This window comes from Thunnus maccoyii, chromosome 15 (assembly GCF_910596095.1).
Source record: "Thunnus maccoyii chromosome 15, fThuMac1.1, whole genome shotgun sequence".
Classification (NCBI taxonomy): Eukaryota; Metazoa; Chordata; class Actinopteri; order Scombriformes; family Scombridae; genus Thunnus; species Thunnus maccoyii.
In genome coordinates this window covers 16,895,708-16,906,151 of record NC_056547.1, presented here as the reverse complement: position 1 = coordinate 16,906,151, position 10,444 = coordinate 16,895,708, and the positions used below count along the sequence as shown (strand labels likewise).

Below are 10,444 nucleotides of genomic sequence, written 5' to 3'. Positions count from 1 at the left end.
AGTCTTGAGGGTTTTTCATCAGTTTTTAATATTCCCCTGAGAAATACTTAAAACAGATTTCTACCTGCCACGTACATTTTGGTCTTACGTTATGATGGCTCTAAAATTAAACTACATTTGTCACATTTCTGGTCAAATTAACTGCTCAATAACAAAAAATAATCTTCCAAGGTATGTTTTGGGTCTAACTTAACATCTACTAAGTGCATGCAATATTGACTTCTGGCCACACAGTGGTGCTGATTCTACTTCATAAGTAAGTGTGAGTTTATTCTTGACCTTGAACCTGGGAAGTAGTTTGATTAAGATCAAATCTGAACACAAAGTCCACTTTTTAGCTTTTTCAGAGCTTACAGCCACATCTCATCATCTATACAATTATTTTATTATCATTATTACACTATTTTTATTTTATTATTACAGCCTTGAGGTAATGATGATGACTGTGAGATGCAGTTGAATGCTCTGGAAATTGCTGGACTTTGACCTGGACTTTTGTTTTTCTGGTCTTCATAACTTGATACACTACAATGTCCGCTCAGTAGCTGTTCTGTACTCTAGTTTTCTTATTGTGGTTCTCAGAACATCTACTGAGTGGATGTTGTGGTGTAAGTGTTTCTGTCAGCTGCTGGTTTCCAGAGTCAATATTTTTTTCAGTCACTACTTCTCAACTGTTTTGATCTGATCAAGGATCGAGGGGCCGCTGTAATTGTTCGTTTGAATGGCCTCCAGCCTCTTCAGGTACTCCACCGGGAGTCTGTTCTGCTCTGCACCCAGACACACCACCTTTATAAAACACACAGGAACACACATCAATTAACAACCAATCTGTGATGTGTCATTCGTAGCATAGTATAGCTTACGTCAAGTTTGTTGTCTTTGGACCAGTGTGTCTGTGTTTACGTGCACACACCTGTTTGTACTGAGGAGAGGGAGGACAGGCGTGGAAATTGTTCATCTGATAGGTCCTGCACAGTGTCAGTCCGTTATCAGTCTCCACTGTAACTTCAATTGGAGAGTACTTTCCCAGACTCACCCCCTCCTGGCTGAGGACACAGAAAGAAGAGCCACAGTGTTAGTTAAAATGACACATATAACTACTGAATTGAACGTGTGTATACGAGTGTGTATCTCACTTGTCTAGGCTCTTGAGGTTGTCGTTGCTCAAAGTCCAAATCACCCCCCACACTTCTGCACCTGGACAGAACTCAATGGTGGCGACTCCACCATGCCAGGCGTTGTCCACATGTTTCTCCCACAGGCCAAAGTTCAAAATATAGTCCTGTAGACACACATACACACAGGGGTGGTGATGGGGGTAGGGGGTATAGGACAAAAGGCTGAAAACAGTGACAAAATGCCTTTTATTTCACTGTGATGTAAAGAGGGGTGCTATGTTTGTGTTTCCAGTGAGCCTGCTTGCTGTTGACCATCACAGCATGGCTGGGACACACAGTACAGTCAGACCCTGTTGTTGCAGCTGGTGGCTATTAAAGCTGCACTGACGTCATTTAGGTGGACAAATACAAGAAAATAATGGACGTGGTCACCAAGTCAATTGTTTCCATTTTAGTACACCTTAAATTAGATTAAGTTAATGTACCAATATGAAGAGAGATGTTGAGTATATATATATATATAGCATTTTGTTGCTATGGTTACCGGTGTCAGCGGACAGTTTGATTATTGCCCCGATTTTCTGGGATGTCCTGATATTAGCGGGCACCTATCAACTTAAAAACGAGTATGATACGCTACCATGTAACAACAAAGTTATACAATAATATATTATAATCTTCCAACAGTCGCCTCAAATATAGCAACATACTAAATATTTCATTTCTGATGTTATTTTTTTCTTTCTGTGCACTTTGGTACAATTAGAGGCAAATGAGACGTTCATGAATGTGGGGTGAAAGGAAGAGACGACACGGTCTCCACTTTCGATTGCTAATTCATCGAATAAATGAGCACAATTAACACAATGAATTAACAGTTTGCTGTTTATGTGATGTATTTGCTGTACAGACACTCTCAATTGAACTATAAATAGTGTTTAAGAATACGAAATACACAAGCTAGCTAGCTCACCTGCTGTGTGTTTGGTAATTTCTACATGTACTTGAACGCGGTGTTGGTAATAGAAAAACTACAACATACCGTCGTTATTCTACACACTGATTAGTTACCTTCAGTCGGCCGGTAGTGCAAAATATTGCCGAAGGATTTGCCAGTTGTAGTCTTTCCTTCAACAAGTTGCTCCCAAAAGCGAAATACATGAAACGACCGTCGGTATCACCGGACATGTTTAGCGTTTTGTTAATGTGTGCTTCTGCCGCGACATAAGAACTGAAACTAACGAGTCCAATCACACGTAGAAGTCCACACATACACAAACAAGTCCAACCAAAGTCCAAATATTTCATAGAGGTCGCCAGGTTAAAATGTTAGGCCAGCTGGCCGTCTTAGCACCATTTAGCTTAGTGAGCTAACTCGTTGATAACGGCAGTTGCACGTTAGCCGCAGGATTCAAACTAGCCGTCTCAAAGTGAAACCCTGAGTCACATCCATCGACCTGCCCGATGTAACTGTTATCTGAGGACATCTGAGGGCAAACAGTTTACAGAGGATACGTGTTTCGACCCATTTGGTCTTTCAAATTATGATTACTTGGCGTTGCAATTGTAATATTTATTATTTGTGTCGTTATTATTTACTTCCGGCTCATAAACTAATCTTAAAGGCGTCTGTCTGGATGGTAACCCTTTGCGATACTCTCGCGAGATGTTCCTTCATTGTGCAGACTGTTCTTTATTGTACAAAATAATTACATTTTATGATCTGACAACGCTGTGGTTGAGGCTTGGTTGGGTTTAGGCACAAAAAATGCCACCACTTGATTAGATAAATATCATAGTTTGGCCTAAAGTTCTAACTCTCGCGAGATCTTTCGCAAATCTAGGGTTACCATCTAACCCAATCCACATAGCCATTCAGTATTTTGTTTGAATGAAACCTCTACACGCCAATAATTAAATTAAGCTATTTAACTTCATACGTCAATGTTACCTTTCTAGGTTAAATAAGATTTGAAATTTGAATCTTAACCCTCCTTGATAATAAAGATGTCCCATAATGTAGACATGATTTACAAAAACAGATTTTTTTTAACCAAACCATACAAGTTTAATTGATGGCTGTTTAATAGCAACTGTAGCTACACATTACTGCGATACTGGAGTAATGCAGGGAAACATTCAGTCATATAACAAAAACGTAACGTAAGAAAAAGCACTTGACTGAAACACAAAGCGAACTGTTATCAATGTTGTAATGACACACACAGTCAAGTTTATCCTTTCGTAAGGAGCATTTTAATGTACAAAATAAGGGAAAAGAAAGAAAGACACATGGAAATTCACAAAACGTTTCCTCTGAAAAAAAAAAAAATCCTGTACAAAACAGTGAGTTGGTGACCAGAGAGTCTATAGCCCAGTGATCATCTCCTTGGGCCGCCTCGGCCTCGTCCTCTTCCTCGTCCACGTCCTCGTCCTCTGCCTCGACCTCGTCCAGCCACTGAGAAGAGACAGATAAATGATTGTCAGCAACATTTGTCAAACTTTAACTGTTTATTTGAGGATGAAAGTACAGATGTGTACAGAGACTCAACATTTACCTTGCAAAACATGAAGGTGAGGAAATAATTTGCAGAAGATACAAACCAGTGTGTTAAAATTAAAAAAAAAATCTTAAGTGATATCTTCCTACACAACTTACATCACTGTCAAATAGATGTGGTAAGTAAACAAGGTACAGGACTAGTTTCAACCAGTTTCCTTATGTTGTGATTTTCACTTGAATGTGTCTGTGGTTATTTGTAGTGACAGCAAATGCTGAAACGGGAAGATGACATTGAGTTGTCTCTCATCAAAGACTTGTCTTGATTAGTTAAAAAGTCAGTCGCATTAGTCGATTGCATTTTAACTGTCAGATGACGCCCTCTTAAAATAGTTAATGTTACAGGTGAAGATAATGAGCCATTTCACCGCCAAACTTCTTCCAAATTTAGGCTGTTTAAAAGTTGTTGTGTTAGATATGAGCCAGATCAACTTGTGAACAGTGTCCTGCACTTGAAATTAATCATAGGTGTCCGGTATTTCATGCATGGTGGACAAAACATGAAAAAAAAAAAAAACTTTTCTGTATAAGACTACAGTAGCCCAGAGAACTCCACACACACAACTTGAGAAAATACATGCAAAAGGATAGAAAATGTGTGTCAGTCCATAAGTCAGTCTTGTTTTTCTAAATTATGCACAGAAAAGAAAAATCCTCCAGGGACTTCAATTAGAAGTGGGACATTTCCTCACAAAAAAGTACAGATTTCCATTATCTGTCTTAATGAAGAAAAAACCCAGGCTTCACTAAAAGACAAAATTTGAACAGAAAATAACGCTTGTGGGCCAAAAAGTCATTGACACTATAAACAAGACAAATAACTTGTGGACACACTTTATGGTTAATTCCAGCCACTGTTAGGCTGTATAAAATTAAAACTCCCTAAATGCAAACTGATGATAGAAAAAGTGCAAAGAATTTGTCAGATTATATTTCACCACCAACAACGTATAAGCAGGTGCCAACTCAGTTCAAGTCCATTAAATTTAGGGAATGTTTATGTATTTTACAACTTCACTACAATTACTTAAAATTTGTGAGCTTGAATATGAGATTCTCTAAAAGTAGCCCAGCAAAACACGAGTGAAGTGTGCATATTTTCCAATATTACTTTACAGCTCATTGACAAAACCTCAGTCCTTTAAAAAGGCAGACTTCATAAAATTTAAATAAGTTGCCTCAAATAGCTGAAATTTCAATCAGCCTTTCAAGTGTCAAGCTCAGCAGTGTATATTTTGGGACACTCTGCTCTTCTGATAGTGAAAACAACTCGAGACATCTCTCAGAAACATTACACTGAGCCCAGAACTAAAGTTAATTGAAAAAATGTTCTTAGACAGACTCTGCAAGGTTTATTTTAGGTCATGAAAAGCATTAATAAACTGCCAAAGCACCCTGGGACACCATTTTTGTGACATTGCTCACCTGCTTCCCTCTTCTTGGACTTGATCTTCGGCTCGATGTCAACCAGCAACGTGTCCAGCGGCAGGCTGTCAGGCAGGATAAAGTAGCGGATATTGTTGCCGCGGATACTCAGTGACTCCAGCTGAGTGGGCTCCCTGTTTTTCAGGGTCATTTTCACCGCCTTCAGGTGAGTGTTCATGCTCACATCAACACCTGAGTGGAGGAAAGTTAACAGGGATGCAAAACATGAATATAAACCAATCAAGTTTGAGTAATGCTGGTGTGTTCTGCGATGTATTCCTCCACACAGACCTCTTTAATACACCTCAAAGCAAAACAACTCATCTTTTAACCCAAATTAACAACCTCACACAGATAGACAGACTTCATTTATATACCGTCAGTAAGTGTCCATCTAGCAGCTTTAAGGACGGGTTCACAATTTTTCAAGGGGTTAGGGTGTCTTAAAAACAACAGGTGTCCAATTGAACAAATATTTTGTCTCTAGCTGTAACACATCTGTGAACTCCGGATGAACTTTGAGTACCATTTGCTTTTCATTCTTTAACAATAATTCATTGTTCACACAATGGATATTTGAAAATTCATGATACCAGTAACAGATTGTTTACAAAAATATTTACAGATGCAACACTGTTAGTTGATCTTTATGCCTGTTTTGTCTTTCACAGCTTACCAAGGAACACAATTTCATTTAGGCTACACACTAACCTCCCACTTCTGCTGCTGCTTTATTATAGTTTTTATTGTTTATAGATCCACAATAATAAAACTTTAAGCCAATTTGACTTTTTGAAAATATGATTTGATGACAATGTAGCTTTAAAACCCTAACCAGCCTAAACAGACTTATGTGGTCATGGAGAAATAAATAATACAACTGTTGTCATTAAAGGAAGGCTATTACTTAATGGTATGATGTAATAACAATATAGGTTGAATATGAACATGGCTTTGCAAACTGTAGAAGCAAATCACCAAACACCCAACAGGTACTGAATTTGCAATGTGGGTTTTTCCTTTCCTTGAAATTATCCTAAAGTAGGTAAAGTTATAGACCACACAGCGCCAACACACACACACACACACACACACACACACACACACACACACACACACAAACTGACCAAGGTCACGTTTGGGGACATTACATAGACTTACATTCATTTCCTGGAGACTTACCCTAATCACTAAACTAACCCTAACCTCTGACCCCAAAATCATTGTTTTAAAAGTGTGGACATGGCTTTTGTCCCCAATTGGACAAGTTGTCCCCAATTAACTGGTCTTTAGTCTGAAATTGTCCCTGAAAGTAGACTATAGACTTTGACACATGCACATACCGCTCTCTCTTCTCAGTTCTCTCCATCAGTATCACATGGTGACTTTTTTCCCTTCTTCCTCTCCTCACTTCAAAGTGTCCTCAGTGAAAAGCTGACCAGGTTATTTCTCGTGTGTACGTGCAACCAGGGGCAGCAGGTAGAAAACTAAGCCTTCCTTAAATTTACTGCTGACTATTTTGCACTCTACACTACTTATTGGTCAAATTAAAACACCTGTGTCACCAGTTGAAAAGACAGCAATTCATTATGTAGCCCCGAAGTTAGCAACAACTTGCTAGCTATGCTGTTAGCACTGTTGATTCACAAGCATTCATGATTAGAACGCCCGTTTTGTCCGTCAAATGTACATCAAACAAGTGAGTGTTATATTTCATTACGTTAAGAGTAACTATAACTTTCCAGTCTATATAATCTCACAAGCAAACAGACATATCTGAGAGTATGACAGGTGAAACAGTAATACATGAGCTTTACTGATTTGGGAGGCCTCCTGTAGAGACACAGTGTGGCATGACTGATATTAAAAGCTACTGTACAAGGTGAAACATCTTTGGTCATTTTTTATATTTTTTTTATTGGTAGAAGAAACAATCAGCCAGCTTGATGTCTCAATTGGCTCTATTGTATTCTTTATCCATTTTAAATGCCTTGCATACATTACCAGCGTACTTTGATATCAAAATGTGTACAGGTCGACAGGTCTGCTGTAATCATTCCTCCTGTTCATACTGATCACTAGAAAATCTTTTCATAATGTAATTAGAATGTAAGTGATGGGGGCCAAAATCCACAATCCTCCTTCTGTGCAAAAATCTATTTAAAAGTTAATCTGAAGCTAATATGAAGCTTCAGCCATACAAATTAGACAAATCAAGTCAATATCGTTAAATATACACATTTAAACTAACAATTTTTGCTCAAATGAGGACTGTGGATTTTGTGGATCACTTACATTGTAAGTACATTTGAAGGGGGATCTTCTCATGGCCAGTATGAACAGAAGGAATGATTACAGCAAGCAAAACTCATTTTCATGTGTGCACCTGACTGTTATTTTAAGATAGACTTAAAAAAAAAAGTGAACTTGTCCTTTAAGATTGTGATCATGTGAAAAACTAACATTGCTACAGTTCAATCCGTGCAGGAGCTGCAGCACATTTTTTTTAAAAACAAGCTCTCACCTGTGATGGTGCCATGGACCTGGGTGCCATTCTTCAGCTCGATGGTAACCGTCTCATGGCTGAGCTTCATCAAAAACCTGTGGATTCATATTGAACGAGGTTACAGTGTGAACGGATTTCTCTATTAGCAATTCAAAACATGAGACTTGTCTGTTAGCTACCATTAGCTAGCGACTAGCCTTCTGCACCAAAACAAAAGGCGAGCCAAACCTTACAAAGCAGCTCCATTTCATATGAAATGAAAGAACACATGCTAGAAAAGCTTTCTGGCGCCGACTAGTTAACATGTCGGTAAATTAAGTTTGTTTCCAGAGCATAACTTAGCTTAAAAAGAGAGAGACAGAGAGGGCCCTTCAGCTAACGAAACGCCATGACTGTAAGGAAAGTTAGCAAACGCTAATGCGAATCGACTCTTTAGCTTTTGCACAGTAAAACTAGCTGCTTAACAACTCCTGTATCCACTAAATGTGTATATATATGTATATCTGTCGTGTCATTTCACATTTCGTTGCTAACGCCACTCAGCCCCCATTCATTCCGTCCGCCGCTTCCCGCCTCGTCTCCGCCTCTCCGTTTACATCTAACTCCATCCATCCTCATCGCTCTAATTTTCTCATTTAATATCGCCAAAGTTAACACACGGATGCATTTCACGACCGCTCACCTGACGAGTTTCATGATGGTGATGGATTGTAGAGACAAATCCTCCACCGAAGAGACAAAAAATTGCAGCGCTCACAGTGGAGACACAGGCCCGCTGTTGTACGAGTTACGTTCCACTGACGCGCCTACGGCGTTACGTCATTAAATGAGCGCCGGAAGAAGAAGCTTTACGTGTGAATACCTGACCAAACTACCGCCCACCGGTGGAGGGATGAACACACAGCTATTACAGGCATTAATACAGTGATTCACAACCTTTTTGGCCTTGACCTCCTAAAATAAAGCAAAGTCTACCTGGGATCCCTCGTCACATGTTGTTTCGTCTGCCATTTAATACACCGATTATTGTTTTTATTCATCGGCTAATCAGTTTGTCCATAAAATGTCAGAAAATAGTGAAAAATATCCATTAAAGTTCCCCACAGTTCAAGGTTACATCTTCAAATGTCTGGATTTGTCAGATCAACAGTCCAAAATATTCAGTTTCTCATCGTGTACGACAAAGAAAAGCAATAAATCATCACATTTGAGAAGCTGAAACCAGCTTATTTTTTTTACATTTTTGCTTTAAAAAATGACTAAAACAATTATTCAATTATCAAAATCGTTGCTGATTAATCTTTTGATAATGGAATAATCGATGAATCGACTAACCTTGCAGGTCTAGAAAGAGGACTTAAATTGTTTTATTTGAATAACTTTTAGAGGCTTAAGTGGTAAAATACAGAAATTTAAAAGAAATTAAATAAAAAAAATTAGAGGAAAGCGTGAAAAAAAAGACAATTTTGGTGTCCAAAATATGTTTTATGTCTTCTGTATCCTATCCTGTCCTATTTTCTCACAACCCCTTTGATTAATCCAGTAACCTTTGTGGGGTCCTGACTCCCAGGTTGGGAACCACTGTCTTAATACACAGTGCAGGTTTTTATCTGCTCATACTACTAACAATAGAACAACTGATGATTGTTGAAAACGTCTTTGTCTTTCAATAAAGACATTAAGAACAAACAATGCTGCTAAATATAGACTTTCAGTTGATGTTAAAAAAAGCATATTTGAAGGGGATCTTTTAATAACCAGAATGAACAGGAGGAATAATTACAGTGAGGAAAACCTCTTTCAGCGTTCATTTGGGTGCCTGACTGTTGTTTTAAGACAGATGAGAGTGAAGTACAGTGAAGAGAAGATTAAACCACAGACTGTAAATAACCCTTTGTATTCAGTTTTTGATTTAAACTGTAGTTATTAAACCAATGAACATTAACTGCTTTTAAAACACTTAATTGCACGATGCATAATAAGGGGAATATCAGTAAACACAAGTCTATAACTAAATATACAGCAGCTACAGATGTGTGGGCAGGTGAAGTATTAAAAGAAATTAAAAGTTTGTGTTACAGAAATGGTTTAACACTGCATAAACTAAACTAAACTAAACTAAACTAAAAGTTTACATTTAGCAGTATAGTTTGTTCTTGATTTATGGATATGATATTTTACTCACAAACAGGTTTCTGATCATTATCAGTTCTATTGTTAGTAATATGAGCAGATAAAAACTTACACTGTGTATTAAGAGATAAGTTATGCTCTTTTTTCCTCCCTGCAATATAGGTCATTTTCACAGCAGACATTTTGACTTTTCATAATAGGAAAAGCGAAATAGGAAAAGTGTTCTTAATTATTACTGAAACTGAAGCAGCTAAATGGAATTCAGCCATCAGTAATTGTATAATTTACAGCTGTGCTTTTCTACTGTGACATGTTGTTAAAATGTCTTCTGTTGATTCTACTTCAGATTTACAAAATCAGCATCAAGAAGAAAATATCTGTAGTTTACATTTACTTATGAAATGGTTACATGGATAGAAGTTATACAGAATTTATAGCCTCATTCACCTAATTGGCTGTAATATATGACTTTAAAACTAACAACAAAGCAACAACAAGCTGTTTGTTAGTTTAGGAATAAAACGCATAAGAAACTTTGAATGTGTGGTACCACCTTACCTGAGTCCGCTTGCAGCTGCTGGAGGTGTAGATATTTATTGACACTGTGGAAGTACTGTAAGAGCTCAGATGTTAATCAAAACTGTGTAAATAAACTCTTAATGTAGAATTTACTGTCACAGTGGGTGTGTTGTTGTGGTTTCC

The 10,444-nt window shown here is 37.9% G+C and overlaps 2 protein-coding genes across 2 annotated transcripts; both read right to left on the bottom strand.

The window, feature by feature from the left end:
• Positions 1 to 4: 4 nt before the first annotated feature.
• Positions 5 to 2,738, bottom strand: ggcta (gamma-glutamylcyclotransferase a). The gene is made up of 4 exons (XM_042435100.1): positions 2,190 to 2,738; positions 1,137 to 1,282; positions 914 to 1,046; positions 5 to 786 (listed from the first exon to the last, which is right to left on the bottom strand). Exons 1-4 carry the CDS (start codon positions 2,424 to 2,426, stop codon positions 661 to 663), a joined length of 642 nt encoding a protein of 213 aa, XP_042291034.1. The 5' UTR covers positions 2,427 to 2,738; the 3' UTR covers positions 5 to 660.
• Positions 2,739 to 3,351: 613 nt separating this feature from the next.
• On the bottom strand, positions 3,352 to 8,429 carry snrpd1 (small nuclear ribonucleoprotein D1 polypeptide). Its single transcript, XM_042435101.1, has 4 exons — positions 8,292 to 8,429; positions 7,628 to 7,704; positions 5,104 to 5,295; positions 3,352 to 3,576 (listed from the first exon to the last, which is right to left on the bottom strand). The coding sequence occupies exons 1-4, from the start codon at positions 8,303 to 8,305 to the stop codon at positions 3,500 to 3,502; spliced, it is 360 nt and encodes a 119-aa protein (XP_042291035.1). The 5' UTR covers positions 8,306 to 8,429; the 3' UTR covers positions 3,352 to 3,499.
• Positions 8,430 to 10,444: the final 2,015 nt, after the last annotated feature.